Source organism: Nilaparvata lugens, chromosome 14, assembly GCF_014356525.2.
Source record: "Nilaparvata lugens isolate BPH chromosome 14, ASM1435652v1, whole genome shotgun sequence".
In the NCBI taxonomy this organism is placed as follows: Eukaryota; Metazoa; Arthropoda; class Insecta; order Hemiptera; family Delphacidae; genus Nilaparvata; species Nilaparvata lugens.
The window spans coordinates 16,325,799-16,350,798 of record NC_052517.1 but is presented as its reverse complement, the minus strand read 5'-3'; the positions used below and the strand labels follow the sequence as shown (position 1 = coordinate 16,350,798).

The 25,000-nt window shown below is 34.2% G+C and overlaps 1 protein-coding gene across 1 annotated transcript in view; it reads left to right on the top strand.

Annotated features, from left to right (window-relative positions):
- LOC111055288 (rap guanine nucleotide exchange factor 4) overlaps positions 1 to 25,000 on the top strand; it is a 384,485-nt gene that overhangs the window by 161,063 nt on the left and 198,422 nt on the right. The window contains exon 4 of the mRNA XM_039440978.1: positions 11,027 to 11,121. Within this exon, the coding sequence (XP_039296912.1) occupies positions 11,027 to 11,121 (95 nt within the window). The remainder of the gene's footprint in view (positions 1 to 11,026; positions 11,122 to 25,000) is intronic.

Sequence of the window (25,000 nt, the reverse complement as noted above, 5' to 3'; positions counted from 1 at the left end):
TGTGTGTGTGTGTGTGGTGGTGTGTGTGTGTGTGTGTGTGTGTGTGTGTGGTGTGTGTGGTGTGTGTGTGGTGTGTGGTGTGTGTGTGTGTGGTGTGTGTGTGTGTGGTGTGTGTGTGTGTGTGTGTGGTGTGTGTGGTGTGTGTGTGTGTGTGTGTGTGGTTGTGTGTGTGTGTGTGTGTGTGTGGTGTGGTGTGTGTGTGTGTGTGTGGTGTGTGTGTGTGTGTGTGTGTGTGTGTGTGGTGTGTGTGTGTGGTGTGTGTGTGTGTGTTGTGTGTGTGTGTGTGACAGAATTATGTTCAGCTGTTGACTATTTACAATCAATCAGATTATCTCACAAGAAATATTTTACAGGATGGGTGAAAAGTCTGAGAACGGCTTAATATCTCATACACAAAGGTAATGTGATGGTGGGTGTGATTGGGGATCCTACTCAAATTGAAAATACTACTCCACTATGACTTCAAAAATCTGGTCCACCATCTTGGATCCGCCATATTCAATGCAACATTTTTTTTAAATAGGAAGGTGGTCATGCAATACATAATTTCGATAAGAAATTTCAAGGAAAAATGAATAGTGGAAACCGCACATCGATATCTCAAACTGTTCAGAAAATATTCACATTATTAATCAATACCACTTATGTATTTCATTTCTGATACACATGATATTGATTGATAATGCAATTATCTTCTGAACGGTTTGAGACCGTATGCAGTTCTTGCCATTCATTTTTTCTTGAAATTTTGTATCGAAATCATGTATCGCATGACAACTTTCCTATTTAAAAAAATAAAGTTGCATCAATATGGCAGATCCAAGATGGCGGGCCAGATTATTGAAGTATGAGTACCAAAACTTTTGTGTGTGAGATATTAAGCCATTCTCGGACTTTTCAACCACTCTGTATAGAAAATTATATAGAAATTTTAATCGACTTTATCAAAATATCTGATTTGTTACATGACATGTATGATGTTGTGTCTTTTCACCATAAAATAATTTTGAGGTAAACAACTAATCTTTAGTAGAATTGTGGAATTGAAAGAATAGATAGCCTAGTCAAGGTATCACTCAAATAAAATCGAATATTATTTATGATAAAGAGTAGTCATATTATCTATAAAGCGATAAGAGAACCATGCAAATTTATAATCATGCAGTAATGAAAATTCTCTGGCAGAAATAAAATAATAAAGTAGCTTGTTTATTATTAGCAGATTATAAAAAAAGATTGCTTGTACAATTTGAGGTTAGAATCCTTTGTTTTGATTTAATATGTCAATCGATCTTAGATCAATCGACAATTTATTGAATTAATATTGAATAAATCAGCTGATTGCTTACTCGACTATTACGAATTAATTATATTTTACTAAAAAAATGATATATATATATATATAAATGTTGAAGGAGGTTTATGTAAGGAGAAAACAATGATTATCATGTTATTCGAATATTTATTGAAATCTAAACAAGTATGAAAAACTAAGAGTATACAAAGCTCACATAAAAAATTAAATGTTTATCGCATTATAGCTTCATATATTGAGATTCATTTATTTGAATGTTCACAGGCTATTATATAAGCTATTTATGTATAAATTTTTATTTATCTTTGTATAACAAAGTTGGGGAAACCCTGAATCTTAGGTAACCAATTACATCACGTTTTACTGAGACTAGAAGCCAATCAGAGGAAGGCTTACAGATTGTTAGAGGGAGAGATGAGAATTTTCTGAGAACTGCTTCTCTCTGGCTTGTGATCTCGACCTATACATAAGCACATGGAGATAGGGTCTCTTTTCAATTAATTTTTAAAAGCATCAAGCCAGTCCCTTTTTTGAATATTGAGTATGTGTAATTAATGTTTGATTATTTGGGAACTCAGTGCTATTAAAGAGTTCTTAACTGTAATTTATTCCTGTGAATATAGCATTAGTACTGATAGAAACTTATATGTAATCTGGACCATACACGAGCCAAGCAGAGTTGAAAGGATTCAACTAATTAATTATTGGAGATAATTAATTATTCTACAAGAACTTCAGAACATCATTATAGTGAGTGTGCTTGTTATCCTAATGAGCTCATTAGCAGACCTTTATCAGTGAATTGGGGAATTAATCAAAGCGCTATATAAATATTATTCAAATTTAAAAAATTTGCAACGTGGCGACCGCTATTAAGCATATAGAACTAGAGTGATCTATATAAATATATATTTAATACTATTATAGGAAGCTTATTTCCGTGCACGGCATGAATCCACATAAATGGTACCCTGAGATTTTAAATTATTATTTTTATCAATTATCATTCATTGATCAAAGTATGTTCTATTGAACCTATAGACTGGACAGGTTCCAAGTTGTTAAATTCTGAACTGACTTGAAGTCCATACATCAGTATTGATAAAGTAAATATTTTGTAGCTCACAATATTGTGAATGCTAACAACTCCTGTGATAACTGAGATATTAAAGAATTTATTTATATGGAATTATAGTTATAAGGAAGTTTTATATAAATTATGAATTTCATGGGAATATATTTGTGTTTTATGTCAGCATACAAGATCTTAGAAGTTTTTATTATTTTCCTAATTCATCTAATGATATACAGTTTGAGCTGTCTTGGTACCATGCATTATTGGTACCATGCCAAAGTAATTCCAATTTTCAAAGCTGATAGTAGACAAGCTATCAATAACTACAGGCCCATTTCTATAATAAACTGTTTTGCTAAAGTTTTTGAAAAATGTATTTATAAGAAAATCTTTGGTCATGTTAAACCATTACTGACTGAACATCAGCGTGGGTTTTTGCCTGGGAGATCTACTGTCACTCTTTGGATTTCCCATTCCAAGTGTTGGGCTTATCTCCTCGTATCTGTCTGACCGAGTTCAATCTGTTTCTTTTGGTGGTAACCAGTCTAAATTCTATGCTAGTTCGTCAGGCGTTCCGCAGGGTTCTAATCTGGGTCCTCTACTCTTCCTGCTATTCATAAATGATTTGCCTGGAGTCCTAAAGCATTCTTCTTGCCTTCTCTATGCCGATGATGTAAAAATCTACAAGGTGATTGAGTCGGAGGATGATTGTCGAATGCTTCAGAGTGATGTGGATGGCTTATTTTGCTTGTGCAGTGAAAACCAGCTGAAGATCAACATTGATAAATGCGCTACTGTAACTTTCACAAGGCAGAGAGACCCCCAGGTTCCTGTTTATACTATCAATAATCTAGTAGTCAAGCGTGTTGATCAATTTAAGGACCTTGGAGTGTATTTTGATTCTGAGCTTAAGTTTCATCTTCATTTGAGGAATTTATGCTCCAAGGCGTGCCAGCAAATAGGATTTATTCGCAGAACTTGCTCTCATTTCAATGAAATTTCAGTTCTTATTCTGTTGTACAACTCACTTGTTAAAAGTTTGCTCAATTATTGCTCCAAGGTGTGGCATCCTTATCTAGTTTCTCAGAGTGTGGAGATTGAGAAGATCCAGAATAAATTTTTAAGATTTTTGTACTTTAAACACTTCAATGCAGTTTGTCCTTTCAATTACCCAACTTCTGATCTGAGAGTAATGTTTCAAATGCAATCCCTTGGGGCATCGCGTAACTGCAGATTGCTTGTATTCCTGTATAATCTTTTAAATGGAAGGATTGATTCTTCTTACCTTCTTTCTTTGCTTAACATCTATGTCCCCCAAGTGGCTCGGCGTTCCAGTTTTAGGTTCCAGCTTCCTCAGTGCAGAACCAATAATCACTATAATTCTCCAGTTAATCGTATGATGTGTCTTTTTAATCTTTGTGGAGCTCATCTTGATCCATTTCATTTGTCAACTTTGCAGTTCAAGAAAGATTGTGCAGCCCTATACCCACCATCTTTCCGCCGGTAATTCTATGTAGGTTTTTATCTTTTTTTTTTGAATCTTCTTTTATCTTCACCCTGGTCTCCATAGTCATCATCATCATCTTCATTGTCAGAATCATCTCCAGCATCATCATCATCATCATCAGCATCTTCATCTCTCATAAAATTTATATAAATTTCCTCTCATTAGTAATGATTTTATTTTTGCATCTCTTTTTTTTCAATTAATTTTATCTAAATTCGCATTATATTATTCAGATTTTGATTATCATTTCATTATTTTTATTTTATTTTATTAGTTTTTAGTTTATTAGTTAATTTTTTTTTTTTAGTTTATCACGCTTAGTTTTATAACATTATTCAGTTTTGTAGTTTGCTTTTTTGTTATTTTTATTATTTTCAGGAGTATATTTTATTTATTGTGTTAAAATATATATTTTTAAGAAATTGATGTATTTTCTATTGTTTTGATTGGGGAGCAATTTTTGGGGCTTGCCCTGTATGCGCCCATATTGTAATTAAATAAATAAATAAATAAATAAATTATTATTCTGCAGCATACATAATTAGTGAATTAATTAATATTGATCTTATTCAGAGCACGTATTACTTATCATCCTTTGATGATAGTAATACTATTCAGCCAGCACAATATTACTGATATTTGTATTATTAAGTCTACAATATATCATATAAGGATCTAGAGAACTTCAAGAACTGGCGTTGTAAGTCTCAAGGAATTTCGAAAGGATAAATTAGTGCATACCTGTATTCATGACGAGCGTTTTAAGGATCAACTATAAAAACCATAGTTGTTTTTCATTATTCTCGATTGAGTATATGGTTACTGATAATCAGTCACTAACTATCTTTTTGACTTCCTTATTGGTAATCTTCAATATCTTCACGAGATCAGCAGTAAGAATTATTGATCATCAGTTATTGAAACCCATGGTGGTTCATTACATTGAGAATATTCATGCATCTACCACTGAGCTAGAGCTGTGGTCTGACCCCAGTATATTTGCGAGCCGGACGGACTTAACTTTTTGCAAATTTATTTGCAAGCTAGGGATATTAACAGCTACACTGGTATATATAAAATATACCATTTCACACATGGTATATCATTCTAAAACGAAGTATATCATTATTCTACAGTTCCAAGTGATTAGTGAGTGTTATTTTGTTATTCATTTTAGTTTGTAAACAGAACTTAGTCTCTAGATGAGAACTTTTCTGTTTTCAAATATTTGGACTGAAAATTGGACCTGAATTCAAGTGTATGGAACATAACCTACTTTTTGGACTATTTATAGTTTATAAATCAAAATTCGGCGAAGAAACAGTTTCGGACTGTGCCTGTTAGTCCTTCCCCAATTATTTTAAAGAATTTATCAATAAATGAATAACGAGCGAAGCTCGGTGCCCGATATTAAATATAAAACTACCAGATATAAGACACATATCATACATTAGAGCACCTTAGTGAGCGGAAGAAACACTAAATATTTATCTGATGGTTTTCATTCTGAGTAATGCAGAATTTTCTCGTGACTCTGTATCAAATAAAACCTCACTTTTGTTTTAAGTGGTCAATAAAAAAAATCTGGTTTTAATTCTTGTCCTCCCATTAGTGTTCTTTTGAACACTGCATACATCTATAGTGAGGTCCACGTTATAATAGCAGTGGAGAAAGATAGGAGAACAACGTTGCCGAACCTCTGTCTTGCCAATACCCCCTATAGACGGTAGCTGATACAGTTTCATTGATGTAATATTAACTGTTCATTCTTGTTTAGATCAACAACTATATTTTATTAAGCAAGAAATTATATTTTTCAATAATTCAATAATGAATTCACAGAATTAATATGAAATATTTTGCTAATTGATTATTAATTCTACATTGTAAAAGGTGGATCTGGCATCAGAGCAAAGCGAGAATGAGATAGCGCTATCCGCTTTGTTGAATGATGGACAAGGATAGCAACAGATGGAATTAAATAGAGAATGCATTTATTCAAATGATTATTAATATATAATTATTATTTAACGAATCCTAAATAAATGCTGCAAATCACCCCGAAGACTTCTGCTACTGCAGACATTGACAACAGGGTTAACAGCTAGATGGAAATTCGATGAGAACTAATATCCAAAATACAAACTACTATCTACAATACAATTGATAAGCAAACACTGCCATTATAACGTGGACCTCTATACAAAAATGTTCTACTCAAATAAAATAAAATCAATTTATTCTCACAATTTACAAATAATTCAGTACAGTTACAGTGCATTTATATAAATATTCTCTTACGTTATGAGAGACTCACATGTAGGCAAAAGCCTGTGTTTGTGAGGGCCTGGCGTGATTCGCTGAATTTGAAATCGATAAACTAAATTATGGAAATTGATATTATATTAAACTAAATTTGAGAAAAATACAGATTAAAAAAAATGATATGAGTAAATATTGATATTATAGAAAGAACGAAATTAACTCATTGAACGAGACACTGGAGGAGCAGGAGGAGGTGGAGGAGGAAGTGAAGGAGAAGGTGAAAAAGGGGGAGAAGAGGAAGAAAAGAGAGAAAAAGAGGATGGGTTGGTGAGGGGGAGAAGTGGTGAGGAGGAAGGAGTAGAAGAAGGAGAAGCAGGAGGAGGAAGTGAAGGTGAAGGTGAAGAAGGAGAGAAGAGGAATAAAAGAGAGAAAAAGAGGATGGGTTGGTGAGGGAGAAGTGGTGAGAAGGAAGAAGTAGAAGAAGGAGAAGGAGAAGGTGGAGGAAGAGAATAAGTCCCAGAAGTGCTACAAGGCATAGGAGTCACGTACCTAATAAAAGGCTGGAGGCAAAATTCATGGCAAAGACATGTTACTCAGTAACAGGACGCAGAATATTATCAAACTTCAAATGAGAACATAGTGCACAAAATGAGGGGAAGAGAAAGAAGAAAAAGAAGAAAAAGAAGAAGGAGAGAGAAGAGAAGTACAAAGACTGGTATTAGTGAGAGTGGGAATAGAATGAGAGGTGGACTAATAGAGAATGAGTGAGACGAGAGAAAAGAGAAGAATTAAAGAATTAGGATGAAGAAGAAGGAGGAAGATAAAGAGAGAAAGAAAAGGATAAGAGATGAAGGAAGGTGGATGAAATAGGAGAGGATAGAATGAGAATGAGAAATGGGGTGAAATGGACGAGAGGAAGGTGATAAAGAAAACTATCCTCAGCTTTTTTCCCCTAATATGTGCCTTATTGTGAAGAAAGAATAAATGGGAAATGAATGAGCGGAATGAAAAAAGAGGAAGTACATGCAAAAGATAGAAAAAGAAGAGAACAGAGATTAAAAGTCGTGCTAGTGGAATGATGGGAAAAAAGAACAAAAAATTATAAGTGATGGTGAAAAAGAAGGAGTAGAAGACGGAGGAATAGGGAGAATGGCAATAGGAGGAGAATGGAAGGAGGAGGAGAAGAAGGAGACAGAGGAAATTGAGGAGAAGGAAGAGCCTGATAGAAATATCACAATTATTTATGAAAAAAGGAGGGGGACAAATTGATTGATTGATTGATTGAGTACTTAATTTATGTAGATTACAATACTTGCTTATACATCTTATATAATATAAACAATGGCTTACAATACAGCAGAATTATAGATGACTAAGAAAATAATTATTGAACTTTATATGATACTAGCCGTCAGGCTCGCTTCGCTCGCCATATTCGTCTAGCCGGGAGGCTCCGCCCCCTGGACCCCCGACTGGATCGTCCAAGGATGAGATTGGCAGGCTCGCTTCGCTCGCCTGCATTTTTCATTTGAGCATTTTTATCATAAATGTTAGGACAATCCAGTCGGGGTCCAGACTAAACGTCTGGCTAAACGGATATGGCGAGCGAAGCGAGCCTGACGGTTAGTAATATAATATTCCCAGGAATAGCTCTGATTGAAGTAGCAGTGCCCAATCAATTTTTCCGCGATAAATGCATTTCAATCTTCAACTTGGTGTCAACCTAACAAAGTCAACTCAACTTAATGCCAACCTGACAAAACAGTTGACAACTGTCTCTAAGAGGCACTCTATCTAGATTATAGTTCTATAGTAACATATGATATGGAAATTTCAATTATAATTAAGAGATTGGGAGAAGAAGAATATACATGCTGAAAGACGAACTTTAAACCCTTAAAAATCACCCTTAGAGTTAAAATATTGCCAAAAGATTTCTTAGTGCGCCTCTAAATGGCCAACTGAACACACCTACCAAATTTGAACGTTTTTGGTCCGGTAGATTTTTAGTTCTGCGAGTGAGTGAGTGAGTGAGTGAGTCAGTCAGTCAGTCAGTGAGTGAGTGCCATTTTGCTTTTATGTATATAGATGAAAGAATCAATTTGGAATAACTATAGATAATATTGTAATGCATCTACATAAATTGGCGGATCTTTGGACATATCAATGTCCATTCTTTGGAAAGAATATTCAAAATATCCTTCCCACTAACTCTCTACCAAAATGAAAGTGAGGGAGAGTGGAATTTGGAGAAGAAGTAGGGAAAGAAGATAGAGAAAAAGGAATGGCAGAAGAGAGAGAAAGTGAGATAAGAAATGAAGATGTAGAGATAGAAGAAGGAAGATTCGAGAAAGGAAAAGAAGGTCAAATGTTTAGAGAATAGGATAGCTATCAGATAAGAAGAGCAAAGTAGAATAAGAAGTAATGTGTAGGAAAGATAACATAAATACCCAAAGGGGTTTTAATGGTGTTTTTTAACAAAAAAGGCATTATTGTCCGAAAAATGTTGTGACAAAATAATTTTAAAGGGTTCTGAGATTTATATTTTTATTTAATCTTAAAGGGGATATTCAAGTATCTGAAATGGATGAAGTATAAATGATGCTGGTGAGAAAAGAGTGAGTGGAAGAGAGAAACAGAGAAGAATATTAAGAAGAGGAGAGAGTGGAGGAAAAAGGAGAGGAATGAGGAAATATGAAACTTGAAATGAGAACAGCAATAAAGGAAACAACTCAGGCCAACAAATGGTCTGAAATTAAATTCTTCTGCTTCGCACCCTCTTCTTCTTCTTCTTTCTCTTCCACCTTCTTCTCCTCCTTCTCCCACTCCTACTCCTCCTACTCCTGATCATCCTCCCCACCTCTACCAATTCTTTCAACTTCAACTCCTTCTCCTCCTCCTCCTCCTCCTCCTCTTCCACATCCTTCCCCATCGTCACTCCATCTCCTCCTCATCCTCCTCCACCACCGTCACCTCTTCCTCTTCCTACTTCTCCTCCTCCTACTATTCCTTCTCCTCCTTCTCCACTTCCTCCTCACCGCCCTCATTTTTATTTATCTCTTCCTGCAGACGACAAAATTGGCCTACTTTCAATATGGCTGCCTATTATTTCATTCTTGATGCAGCAGTTTATTTCTTTCATTTAACTTCATTTCTACTTCTCAACTACTGGAAAGACTTTATTTGCAAAGTTTTTACTTCCGTCCTACTTTCATACTCATTATCCTATGGCATTGTGAGATCCACGTTATAAGGTCAGTTGAAATGTTGGGGAGGCATTGTTGTCAATATCATTTATCCACTGCCTTCTAGAGTTAATACCATTTGGTTATCTCGGCATAACTGATATATCAATTTATCAATAATAAATGTTCAATTCTATTTACAATTATACAAATCTGGTGTGGTACACTCACACAACTTTCCTTGCTCATTGAACTGTAAGCCTCATTCTTAAACGATAATAGTTCAGGGGAATAACTTAGTGATGATTGGCGGCTACATATTTAAAACTATATGATCAAACTATTGTTTTCAGAGTACATTTTCCTTTGTGTAGGCCTAAATTGTGAAATTCGATGATTTCTAAAAGTCGTCGAAACAGCTGTTCTACAGGTAAAATATCTCAACTATGTGTTCTTTGAAATGAACTGCCTCACCTACCTACCTCATTCACTAGAAGGAGGTTACAAAGTCCATTTCTCAAGGATGGGTTGGACCCATTGTTAGTACCCCAGGAAGGAGACTCATGCCAGTTGATAGAGCGGATAAATAACTAGGGTATGAATTTGAAAAAAATCGTCATTTTCCGCCATTTGAACTTTATTGTATTTCTTATTATCGGTAAAAAGAGCTTAAGTTTAGAATTTCAAGTCAATCGGTTGATAATTATTAGGAATGGAGTTATCGTGTTCACAGACAGTGTTCCAAAAAAGTGGTTTTTGGGTATTAGTCTGTATGTGTGTGTGTGTGTGTGTGTGTGTGTGTGTGTGTGTGGTGTGTGTGTGTGTGTGTGTGTGTGTGTGTGTGTGTGTGTGTGTGTGTGTGTGTGTGTGTGTGTGTGTGTGTGTGTGTATGTGCGTCTGTGTACACGATATCTCATCTCCCAATTAACGGAATGACTTGAAATTTGAAACTTAAGGTCCTTACACTATAAGGGTCCGACACGAACATTTTCAGTCAAATGCAGTCCAAGATGGCGGCTGAAATGGCGAAAATATAGTCAAAAACAGGGTTTTTCGCGATTTTCTCAAAAACGGCTCCAACGATTTTGATCAAATTCATACCTAAATTAGTCATTGATAAGCTCTATGAACTGCCACAAGTCTCATATCTGTAAAAATTCCAGGAGCTCCGCCACATCAATGCAAAGTGTGATTTCAGATTCCCGATTATCAGGCTTCAGATACAATTTAAACGTAAAATTTTAAGTGGAGAAGATTGAGCATAAGAAACTCTACAATTAATTTCCAGTGACATTTTCACCTAAAATTGGAAATAAGCTCGAAATTCGAGAAAATGTGTTTATCCAATAAAGCAAACTGTTGGCAACTGTTGATTCTATTAAATCATTCACTATGAAGAGATAGCAGACTTCGTGTGTCTCCAGCGTTATTGTCCTGTCACCAGCTGGCAGATCTTTGAATAGTAGACTTTGAATGCGCGTGTACACTTGCGTCAGGTGATAATTTTTTATAACGGCAAGGAAAGATCTGTGAGTGCGCCACACCAGATTTTTTCAATTGAGATCATCTCATCTATTGCAATCATATAACTTAATTAATTGGATATATGTATTTTGAAAATGTATCTCATGTTGCATTGATTTTTGAATTAATTAAGTATATTTTTCCGTTTATTTCAGTATTCAGACAAGGGGACCATGGTACCAACTGGTATGCAGTGTTGGGAGGCACATTGGATATACGGACTGTCAGACCATTATCCGAAGAAAACAAGGTAACTCATATTTCTTCTTCTTCTTCTTCTTTTCTTCTTCTTCTTCTCCTTCTCCTCCTTCTTCTCCTTCTCCTCCTCCCTCTTCTCCTTCGTCATCTTCCTCTTGAGTTTAAGGCTAAAAATAAACTTTCTACTCGTGATATTTTTCAAAGTTTATCGATTTGTATATCATCAATCTATCAAAATGAAAAGTTTTCTCAGGAAAACATTTTTTTCCGATCATTACTTTTTGAGATATGAGCGCTTGAAGTTTGAATTTTTGGGACAGAACATTTCAAATTCGGTAAGAGATAAATCCATGAGATTTAGAGGATAGATTCTTCATGATATTGTTGATCTAGTAGAACAAAAATTTTCTGAAAATATCAATTTTCAAGATAGTTATTTGATTTACTAAAAATACATTTTCGTTTATTTATTTTTGGTTATTTCTGGTGAAAATAACCAAAAATAAATAAACGAAAATGTATTTTTAGTAAATCAAATAACTATCTTGAAAATTGATATTTTCAGAAAATTTTTGTTCTACTAGATCAACAATATCATGAAGAATCTATCCTCTAAATCTCATGGATTTATCTCTTACCGAATTTGAAATGTTCTGTCCCAAAAATTCAAACTTCAGGCGCTCATATCTCAAAAAGTGATGATCAGAAAAAATGTTTTCCTGAGAAAACTTTTCCATTTTGATAGATTGATGATATACAAATCGAAGAACTTTGAAAACTATCACGAGTAAAAAGTTTATTCTTAGCCTTTGCACAGCCTTAAGCCTGTGGTAATCTTTTGAAGTTTGTGTAATTCTAAATAAATTAATAAATAGATGAATCAATGAATAATGAAAATACAGGTATAGGTAAATATATGTATATCAACAATCTCATTCCCTGCTACTCATTCAAAACATGCTGACTGTCAAGTGAAAATTAAGTCAGCCATTCCGGAACCCCTTCTCGTCTTGAGAATGAAAATGATAATTTCTAGATGACAAGCATTGTCCACGTACAGGAAGGCCTGAAATATTATCCCCCTCTCCCCTTTAAGAAGGCAGCTCTTTGTATCCCACTCTAATTGTGGAGAGGAAACTCAGAAATGTCTCATTAATCTGGAAATATGACGAGAATATGAAATTTTATCAAGTTCTGAGGAATGTAATCTATATACAGTAGTGAGATTCACTGTATATTGTCAGAATTCCTTATAAACTTCAACAATGCTTCCCATTTGATTAATGCTGACAATGTTTGGGGTTATTTACTTCTGGCCGTATTAGTTTAATGGAAAATCATTTATGTTATCTATGAAGAATTCTGTAAGTTTGAAGTGTATCTTGCTATCATTTCCACCAATAAATTACTCAGCTATGTGTTATTAAATTCACAAACTATTATCCCTTATTTATTCTATTGATTTATTTTATTCACAATCACAAATCATAGTTAAAATATGATTGGGAGAAGACAACAGGCATAGCCCAAAACTGTCTTCTCCCAAAGTTTCACAAATAGGAGTCTCAAAAAAGGAGGTTGGATTTCACATTTCCCTTATTATCATCTCTAATGTGATGAAGGAGTATGTAATTGCCTCAATGTGATGACAATGTGTTTGGTGACATTATTTCTAATGAATGTAATAAGTAGGCAGCTCCTGTATTTTCATGTGTTCAAGTTTGGTGCAGTAGCATGATTATTTTCATTTCTTGTAGAGATTTTTTATATTACTTTCCTTGCCCTATTACCATAGGTAAGGAAAGTATTGCTTGAAAAATTAAGGTACCCCAATTTCTATATTCCTGGTACCCAAAAGTGGTTTGTGTGTGTGTGTGTGTGTGTGTGTGTGTGTGTGTGTGTGGTGTGTGTGTGTGTGTGTTGTGTGTGTGTGTGTGTGTGTGTGGTGTGTGGTGTGTGTGTGTGTGGTGTGTGTGTGTGTGTGTGTGTGTGTGGTGTGTGTGTGTGTGTGTGTGTGTGTGGTGTGTGTGTGGTGTGTGTGTGTGGTGTGTGTGTGGTGTGTGGTGTGTGTGTGTGTGTGTGTGTCTGTGTGTGTGTGTGTGGAGTGTGTGTGTGTGTGGTGTGAGTGTGTGTGTGGTGTGTGTGAGTGTGTGTGAAATGGCGAAAATGTTGTCAGAAACAGGGTTTTTCGCAATTTTCTCGAAAACGGCTTAAACGATTTTGATCAAATTCATACCTAGAAAAGTCATTGATAAGCTCTATCAACTGCTACAAGTCCTATATCTGTAAAAACTTCAGAAGCAGTGCATCATCTATGCAAAGTTTGATTTTAGATTCTCAATTATCAGGCTTCAGATACAATTTTAACAAAAAATTTCAGTCGGAAAAGATTGAGCATGAAAATCTCTACAATTAATGTTCAGTAACATTTTCACCTAGAATTGAAAATAAGCCCGAAATTAGAGAAAATAAGATTATTCAATTGCAAACTGTTGGCAACTGTTGATTCTATTGAATCATTCATCATGAAGAAATAGCAGACTTTTTTGATTTTAAGGAGTAAATAAATACATTCCTTTATTCACTAGTAGCAGGTAATCCGTGCTTCGCAAGGGTCTTTTTTAAAACATATCAAACTGAAAACTCTACGTAATGAAATCTAGAAGATTACACAGATGTCTGGAGAAGCTTAGCAAAGGTTAACAGAACATCCCACGGCGTGGGTTGCTTTTCGTCCACTTTGCGACGAGCATTAATCTTAATCTTATTATAAAAATTTATTTTTTTAGTATTGGAACAGTTCATATTATTCAATTCAATTCAATTCAGTTTATTTCCAAAAAACATAATACACGAATAAGAAATACAATATACAACATATTTTGGAATCCCCCTACTAGACTATCCATCTGTGTGTTGGGGAGAGTTCCACTTTATACATAATAAGCTTAATCTGCTCATAGAAGTAAATAATAGAGAATACACTTATATTATGGATGTATTATTAATATTCTGATTATAAAATAGATAATTATATTGTGCTGATGTATATTTAAGAATGAGTATGTAGGAATATGTATGTAGGAATGAGTATACTTAATACCTTGATTTATTAAAAGAATAAATAAAGTTTTTTATAATAGAATTAGTAAAAATTATTATACAAACAAAATTATGAAATTAGTAGATAAATATTAATGTTCTATTAAGGATAATAATAAGAAAGGTTATTTTTAGAAGAATGAAAAACAGTAAAGAAAAGAATGAAGAATAAATAGTTTCAATGTTTACAGTTTAACTAAACTTTCACAATTTTCCACTCCAATATCAACCAACCAGGAAAATAAACTTTTCTTGAACCTGTGTCTATTGATTTCTACCCTGATGTAACTTGGTATTGAATTGTAAATTTTTGGTCCCAAATATATGTAGTTTCTTTGCCCAAATGTAGTGTTCATCCTTGGTACTATTGAATGCGTGTTTCTCTGCCTTGTTTGATGGTTATGATCTGCCAGTCTTATGTGTTCGTTGTTTCTCCTCATTCGCGTGATGATAGCCTGTATGTAGAGTTGTCTTACACTCAGTACTTTACTGTCCTTGAAAAGAATGTTGGTGGGGAATTGATACTCCTTGAAGCCTATTATTTTTAGTATTCGTTTCTTAAGTTTATGGAGAGGTTCAATATGTATAAAATTCGTAGCTCTCCAGATATTATGACGTATCTTAAAATTGATCGCACTAAATAAACAGTTTTTAATGTCTCATAGTTGAGGATTTTACGGAGTTGATAAAATTTGTAGAGAAGCTTCCTGATCCAGGTAATTGATAGATTAATGTGCTTGTCCCATTTGAATTTGTTGTCCGCTATTGATCCTAAATATTCTATTTCATTGACTTGTTGAATTGAAGGGCAATCACACGGGTTGTTGGTGCTTCCACAGTGATGCAGGATTATTGAAGAATCCGGTGGTCTCGTCCGTTCTGTCAGAGAAAAGACTAAAAATTTCGTTTTTGTAGCATTTACTGTAAGCAAATTTTCTCTTAACCATTTATCGACTTTCATCAATTCTTCCTGTGCCAGATTAAAAACTTCCTCCCAGGTGTTTCCTTCAAATAGTATACACGTATCATCAGCAAAAGCTATTACTCTTCCTCTTATCTTAATTGAACATAGCTCATTTGCATATGCCAAATACAAAATTGGCCCAAGAACTGTTCCTTGGGGAATCCCAAACTTCATCGTTTCCTCTGAACTGAGATGTTCTTCAACTTTGACTTTTTGACGCCGGTCACAGAGGTATGATCTAAACCATGCTAGAGGAACTCCTCTAATTCCCATGGCTTCTAATTTCTTCAACAGCAAACTGTGATTAACAGTGTCAAAAGCTTTTGCTAGGTCCAGGAACACTTCTGCACATTTTTTGTTATTTTCTAGCTTATCTGTGACAAAATTTGACAATTCTAATACCGCATCTTCTGTACTCCTCTCCTCACGAAAGCCAAATTGATTCCTAGATAGACCAAATTGATTCCTAAATAGAGAATGCATTCATTCAAATGGTAATTAATATATAATTATCATTTAACGAAAATCCTAAATAAATGCTGCAAATCACCCCGAAGACTTCTGCTACTGCAGACATTGACAACAGGGTTAGCAGCTAGATGGAAATTCGATGAGAACTACTATCCAAAAATTAGTTGAAGCATTCCTGACTGGCAATTGGGAGGTACCGGGTTCGATTCCCGGGCTGGCAACTAATTTTTGGATAGTAGTTCTCATCGAATTCCCATCTAGCTGTTAACCCTGTTGTCAATGTCTGCAGTAGCAGAAGTCTTTGGGGTGATTTGCAGCATTTATTTAGGATTTCCGTTAAATAATAATTATATCCATGTCTGTCATTTACTTATTTATTTATTAATTTATTCATTTATCTATATATTCACTTAATTTTTATTCATTCATCTACTTATTTATTCACTAGCCGTCAGACTCGCTTCGCTCGCCGCATCGATCTAGCCAGGGGGCTCCGCCCCCTGGACCTCCGACTGGATTGTCCAAGAATGAGATCAGCAGGCTCGCTTCGCTCGCCTGCATTTTTCATTTAAGCATTTTTATCATATGTTAGGACGATCCAGCCGGGGTTACAGACTAAACGTCTGGCTAAACGGATATGGCGAGCGAAGCGAGCCTGACGGCTAGTAATATAATATTACCAGGAATAGCTCTGATTCAATTAGCAGTGCCCAATCAATTTTTCCGCGATAAATGCATTTCAATCTTCAACTTGGTGCCAACATAACAAAGTCAACTCAACTTAATGCCAACCTGACAAAATTATTAATTTAGTTACCATTTAACAACTTTTTCGAAGAGGTACTCTCTCTAGATTATAGTTCTATATTAACATATGGTATGGCCTTTTTTCAATTATAATCAAGTGAATAAGAAGAATATACATGCTAAAAGATGAACTTTAAATCATTATAGTTAAGGGTTTTAAACCCTTAGAGTTAAAATATTGCCAAAAGATTTCTTAGTGCGCCTCTAAAGGGTCAACTGAACATACCTACCAAATTTGAACGTTTTTGGTCCGGTAGATTTTTAGTTCTGCGAGTGAGTGAGTGAGTGAGTCAGTCAGTCAGTCAGTCAGTGCCATATCGCTTTTATATAATATATATAGATTCATTGAATAGATCAAACAATACAATAGTCGGGAAAGGAAAACATTGTACCAGAAATTTGGCAGCTCTGCCGTCCTATCATTTCCACTGAATCCATAACAGGAATATCACTACAGATTGTAACTTTGTGTGATACGTCCAACTCAACTAAATGATGAAGTTTGAAGTGGGTGAGCTATGATGAGATTCAATTAAAACGGTCACCATTTCTAATGTATAACATCAATGCATTACATTCATTCAATACTGACAATGTGAAATGTAGAGTGAGAATGACGTATACTGATAACAGACTTTGAGATCGTTTGAGAGTTATCAATCTCTCACCCCCTCTCTCTCTCTTTCTCTATCACTCACTCTCTCTCTTTCTCACGGTTAAGTGCTGAAGGGGAGGGGATGATATCCTCGATACCCTCTCTGAGAATGGACTTCTTAAGGTCCAAACTTCACCGTTTCATGTGAAAACATTACAATAATACCTCAATATTCGCATATTCCATCATATTTTCATTGCTCAATATTATTGTAAAACTCTTCAGTCTGTATATGATTCATCATGATATTTAACTCTTAATGGTTATTTATTATTTTTAACGCTAGAACTTAAGTTGAATTCAGTTTTGTTAAACACACCTGAATAAAAGAGTGTCTGAATCTCTTTGTTAAGCTCTTCCACAGTTTCTCACTAAGTCACTCACTCTCTCTCTCTCTGTCACACTCTTTCCCTTTCTGTCTCTCTATCTCTCTTCCTGTAATTGTGTTGGCCTGGTTGGGTGGTAGAAGGAACCAAATGGTCCTAACCCTGCCAGTAGAATAATAAAACAATCAATCAATCTCTCATTCTCTCCATATCTCACACTCTCTCTGTCTCTCTCTCCGGGTCGTGTGTTGATGAGGAGGATATTATTTTCTATCCTTTTCAGAGAGTCGACAATTATTTGTTGAAACACCGCCGATTTTTGTAGTTACATCACAATATTATATTATTGTTACTCTAAATGTATTCAATCTTTATTTTCATTAGTCAATTTCTCATTTATTGTAAAGCTCGTTGAGTAATTAGCAATACCGTCATTTAATGGAAATTAGTGTATAAGTCAGTAATTATAGTAACATACATACAAAAAGAACTCTAATACCGGGTGATTTTTTAGTCCTGTTACCCTATTTTCAATACATGGTAATTTTTCCCTAATAAAGGGAAATTTTGTTTTGTTGCACGAAGTTGGTAGCCCTACTCACTCAGTATACACAAGGCAGTGCGAGTTTATTATCCTTAAGCTGTGTAACATTTTGTGATGATTCCAGTCGTGTTATGAACAGAATGTCTTTTACCATAGAACAACGGGTTTTCATTCTGGAACAATATTTTGCTACGAAATCGTACGCGAGTGTAAAAGAATCATTTCAAAATAAATTTATTGGTGTACCTCCGCCAGATAAATGTCAATTTCTAGGTTAGCAAACCGATTTCGAGAGACAGGTAGTGTTTGTGACAGAAACATAGTGGTCGACCAACTGTCTTGACAGATGGCGTTTTAGAGGATGTGAAAACAAGATTGATCAATTCTCCACGGAAAAGTTTACGAAAACTTTCCTCACAAGTTGGTCTACCATATTCCAGTATTCAGAAAGCTGCTAAAAAATTTTGAATATGTATCCATATTGCGTACGATTAGTCCAAGAGCTTCAACCTCCGGATTTAAACAAGCAATTGAAATATTGCCGTTGGTTTAGGTCATTCGTAAATGATAACGGAATCGAATCTTTGAACACAGTGTTCTTTAGTGACGAAGCTTGGGTTCATCTAGACGGTTATGTGAACAGTCAAAACTGTTGAATTTGGGCAACTGAAAATCCTAACGCTGTTCAGGTAAAATCTTTACATCCTGCAAAAATTGGTGTGTGGTGTGCGATATCTCATCAGCGTATAGTTGGACCCATATTCTTTGAACAGACTGTAAATGGTGAAGTGTACAGGATTATTGTGTGTAAATTTGTGGCTCTACTGGAACCTCAAGAAAGATATTGCTGGTTTCAACAAGACTACCTGTCACACGTCTCGAGAAACCATGGATTTTCTGCAAGAGTTCTTTGGTGATCGAATAATAAGCAAGGGTTTATGGCCTCCAAGGTCTCCAAACCTCACATCCCCTGATTACTTTTTGTGGGGCTACATTAAGTCTGAGGCCTTCAAAAACAATCCTCACAATATTGATGAACTGAAAGCCAATATACAGACTTAATCACGAACATTTCCAATATAACTCTGAAAAAGGTTTCTGCTAATATGATGAAAAGAGTCTGAGCATGTATAACCTTAATGGGTGGACATTTTGAGCATATAGTGTAATAATTTTAAGTAACTAAGAAATGTGAGTAATAAAATATCAATTTTCTTTTGTAAATAACAAATATTATTTTTTTATTAATACCCAAATTTCCATTTATAAATTACATCAAAAATTGGGTAACAGGACTAAAAAATCACCCTGTATTATCTATCTCACTCTCTCACTCACTCTTTCTCTCTCTCTCTCTTGGTAGAGAGTATTTGGTAGAGAGTTAGTATTATATTACAAATTACTTTTTCATATCATATACAGTTCAATAATTATTTTCTTAGTCTATATTATGTAAATAATTCATCTATAATTTTGCTGTATTGTAAGCTATTGTATATAAGTGTATAAGCCAGTATATATTGTAATCTACATAAATAAAATACTCAATCAATCAATCAATCAATCAATCTCTATATCACAATCACTCTCTCTTCCTACTTACATACTCACTTGACTCTCTTTCTCACTTACACACACACACACACACTCTCTAACTGTCTGTCTGTCTCCTTATATCTCTGTCTCCCATATTTACTCATTCACTCACTCGCTCTCTCTCCTTCATTCTCCCTCATTCTCCCTCACTCTATCTCTTTCCCTCTCCTCATCTCTCCGACTCTCTCTTTCTTATCACATCAAATGTCAGTTCTCCTCAGAAGTAAAGCTCCAACGGCTACCCATTAGACTTGTTAAAGTGAATAGATAATATTCAACTTTGTGTTGAACAGCTGGACAATGCATGTCGTAGCTGGACTCTTATCTCTATAAAGCAATCCATTTTGAAGTGTGAGCATTGGCTCAATGGCCAGCATTGATATAATATATAAGGGATGTTAGCAGTATCAAGGTTGAATGGAAAGCTCTGAGGTTATGATTATATTATGTCATGAGGAAAGCTAACAGTATGAAGTGAATCTCACATAATATTTACACTCTCACTCTCTCTCTCTCTCTTTTTATTCTCTCTGACAGCAACTTTACCTCAAATCAAACATATCCAACCACCTTCCCATTCCAAACCTCTATCCAGTGGGACTTACTTTATACTGGTAACCTTATCCTCATATATAATGCTCCAAATTCAACTTTATACTGCTAAGGTTACCAGTATAAAGTAAGTCCCACTGGACTAGAGGTTTGGAATGGGAAGGTGGTTGGATATTTTTGATTTGAGATAAAGTTGATGTCAGAGAGAATGAAAAGAGAGAGAGTGAGAGAGTAAAATGGAGAAGGAGAGGTAGTGATAGACAGTGATGAGGGAGTGAAATCAGTAAAAAGAGTGAGTACCTAAGTAGTAGAAGAGTGGTTTGGAGTAAAACAAGATAACTTGAGACTATTTATCTAGAAAACTGGAGGGAGAGAGAGAGATTGAGAGAGAGGGAGAGAGATCGATTGATTGTTTAATTTCCCCCTGGTAGGGTTGAAACCATTTGGTTCCCAATTCTACACATTAGATAGTCTACATCTGAAACAACAACATTAGAATAAAGAGATTGATTGATTGATTGAGTACTTTATTTATGTAGATTACAATATATACTGGCTTATACACTTATATACAATAGCTTACAATACAGCAAAATTATAGATTAATTTACATAATATAGACTAAGAAAATAATTATTGAACTGTATATGATATGAAAAAGTAATTTGTAATATAATAACTATAGATAATTATATTGTTATGCATCTACATGAATTGGCGGAGCTTTGGACATATCAATGTCCATTCTTCGGAAAGAATATTAAAAATATCCTCCCCACTAACTCTCTACCAAAAGAGAGAGAGAGTGAGGGCGAGAGATCGATTGATTGTTTTATTTTTCGCCTGGTAGGGTTGAAACCATTTGGTTCCCAATTCTACACATGAGAGAGTCTACTTCTGAAACAACAACATTAGAATAGTAAGACTGAGAGAGAAAGTAAAATGGAGGAGGAGAACGAAAGGGAGAGAGATAGAGAGTGATGAGGGAGTAAATTAGTAAAAAGAGTGAGTAAGTAGTGGAAGGGTGGTTGGAAGAGAAACAAGATTACTTGAGACTAGCTATATAGAAAACTGGAGATATTAGATTAGATTTTTTTATTTATGTATGAATGTTACAATAATTACTGGCTTATACACTAATTTACATTGGATGACGATAATGCTAGCTATTCAAAGAATTTTTACAAGATATAAATAATTCATCAATGAGAATAAAGATTGAATGCAATTAAAATAACGATAATACAATAATGTGATGTAACTTTATAGATCGGCAGTGTTTCAACAAATAATTGTCGATTCTCTAAAGCTGCGTACACATATACGCGCTTCCAACCCGCACCGAGCACGCTCCGCCCTCGTACCATCCTCGTTCCTCCATCGTACCGCAGTCGCTCCGCCCCCGCTCGGCAGTCGCACCCATCACGAACGTTACGGAAGATGTTAGATCTTCTCGCGTTCCCCGGTCGAACCACTGTTGCTCCCCCGGTCGATCATCAATCGCTCTGCTGGAGTGACGTTCGGTTGCGGAGCAGAGCGAAAGTCTGTACGCACCTTAAGAAGGATATAAAATATCCTTCCCATTAACACACGACCGGGTTGTGATGTATTAGAACTGTTGGGAATTATAACTCAAAGTAATGTTCAAATAAGAAACTCTACTTAATAAGTAGTTTGATTTGAATCTTATAATTATGGAATGAATGAATGAATGAAATTAGAGTGAGTAATAGTGAATACAATATTGCATTGATAATTAAAATTAGTTGAATGGAACAAACGTTATAGAGTGGGATTTAAATTAAAATTTTAGAAATTGATTGAGTTATATTGACAATATACAAAACTAAAGAACAGAGAATCTTAAGATGGGAGATGAGAGAGAGAGAGTGTGAGAGAGAGACTGATTGTTTTATTTTTCTGGTGGCAGGGTTGAAACCATTTGGTTCCCTCCACCACCCAACCAGGCCAACACAATTTCATAGCATCAATATAAGTAGTCCACTTCTAAAACAACAACATGAAAATAAAAAGGAAAATTGCATAACAAAAGCAATTTAGAAGGTTTGTTCAAGTGTTCTTAGAAAAAGTTCATAATCTCATGAAAGCATTCATATTGCCTCCACTTTGTTTGTAAAAATAATCTTGTGGTAAGAAAATTAAACTGTTCACTTGATACCGAAGAAAAGAAGAAACATTAAATTTGAATTTCATATCAGTAGTTCTTTATAAAGTTTTTCAAATTGTGCCACACTATTTGAGTTCAAAATATGTTCATCCAATTCATTTATTATCCTTACGGACATCGCAAGGAACGAAGCACATTGGAGTTCTATAGTGAGGTTCACGTTATAATGACAGTATTTCATCAACTTTAGTTTTGCTATCCTTGTCTATCATTCGACAAAGCCGGTGATACTATTTTTTTCTAGGTCCACAACGATTACAATTATGTTTTTGACGGTGTAGAAATATAATTAATTAATGCAGAGAATCGATATCGCTATTCTTCCATCTTTATTCACTGCCATTATATCGTGGACCACACTATATATGTTGGAACTTGGAGCAAACGATGAGCATCGAGAGAGAGAGAGAGAGAGAGTGATTGATTGATTGAGTACTTTATTTATGTAGATTACAATATATACTGGCTTATACACTTATATACAATAGCTTACAATACAGCAAAATTATAGATGAATTTACAAAATATAAATTAAGGAAATAATAATTATTGAGCTGTATATAATATGAATAACAGCAATTTGAATAAGTATATATGAAATAGATAATATTTTTATGCATCTACATAAATTGGCGGAGCTTTGGACATATCAATGTTCATTCTTAGGAAAGAATATTAAAAATATCCTCCCCACTAACTCTCTACCAAAACGTTAATTTCATTATTTAAACTAAGGATTTATTTATTAATGGAAATATTGTAAAAGTTTTAATTAATATGAATATTTAAGAAAAAAACAAAAAATAGAGAGAGAGAGAGAGATTGATTGATTGATTGATTGAGTACTTTATTATGTAGATTAGAATATATACTGGCGTATACACGTATATACAATTAGCTTACAATACAGCAAAATTATAGATGAATTTACATATATAGACTAAGAAATTAATATTATTGAACTGTATATGATATGAAAAAGCAATTTGTAACATAATAACTATAGATAATTATATTGTTATGCATCTACATAAATTGGCTGAGCTTTGGACATATCAATGTCCATTCTTCGGAAAGAATATTAAAAATATCCTCCCCACTAACTCTCTACCAAAACGTTAATTTCGTTATTTAAACTAAGGATTATTTATTAATGGAAATATTGTAAAAGTTTTAATTAATATGAATATTTAAGAAAAAAACAAAAAATAGAGAGAGAGAGAGAGATTGATTGATTGATTGATTGAGTACTTTATTATGTAGATTAGAATATATACTGGCGTATACACGTATATACAATTAGCTTACAATACAGCAAAATTATAGATGAATTTACATAATATAGACTAAGAAATTAATATTATTGAACTGTATATGATATGAAAAAGCAATTTGTAACATAATAACTATAGATAATTATATTGTTATGCATCTACATAATTGGCTGAGCTTTGGACATATCAATGTCCATTCTTCGGAAAGAATATTAAAAATATTCTCCCCACTAACTCTCTACCAAAAAGAGAATGAGAGATTGATTGATTGATTGATTGATTGAGTACTTTATTTATGTAGATTACAATATATACTGGCTTATACACTTATATACAATAGCTTACAATACAGCAAAATTATAGATGAATTTACATAATATAGACTAAGAAAATAATTATTGAACTGTATATGATATGAAAAAGCAATTTGTAACATAATAACTATAGATAATTATATTGTTATGCATCTACATAAATTGGCGGAGCTTTGGACATATCAATGTCCATTCTTCGGAAAGAATATTAAAAATATTCTCCCCACTAACTCTCTACCAAAAAGAGAATGAGAGATTGATTGATTGATTGATTGATTGAGTACTTTATTTATGTAGATTACAATATATACTGGCTTATACACTTATGTACAATAGCTTACAATACAGCAAAATTATAGATGAATTTACATAATATAGACTAAGAAAATATTATTGAACTGTATATGATATGAAAAAGCAATTTGTAACATAATAACTATAGATAATTATATTGTTATGCATCTACATAAATTGGCGGAGCTTTGGACATATCAATGTCCATTCTTCGGAAAGAATATTAAAAATATCCTCCCCACTAACTCTCTACCAAAACGTTAATTTCGTTATTTAAACTAAGGATTTATTTATTAATGGAAATATTGTAAAAGTTTTAATCAATATGAATATTAAAGAGAAAAAAACAGAAAATTGATAGAGTAAAATAATTATATAGGTAGATAAGATCAAATAATTGATTAATAAAATGAAGTAGGCTGAAAGTAGATCAGGGTTATCAACTTTCAGTAATATACAGCATTATGCAGTGGATAATTGAAATAACATGAGTTTATATAATATATATATATATATATATTATATATATATATTATATATATATATATATATATATACAATTCGTTCTATAACATGGTTTAAAGGTTTGTATTTGTGGGATGGGTGGGGGATGGATGTCATGTGATCGTTCTAGGGCCGGACAGTTTCAGTCATTTGTTCCAAAAGATGTTTTTTTAAAGTTAGGATGAAGCTCGCTCGGCTCTCGATGGACCTGATAGAAACAGGAAGTGCATTCCATGCACGACAGGCACTGACTAAGAAGGATTTTGTGAAAATAGTAGTTCGATGATTGGGTATCCTTAAAGTACTTTCTCCGGTTCTAGTATGTGAAGCATCTATCCTC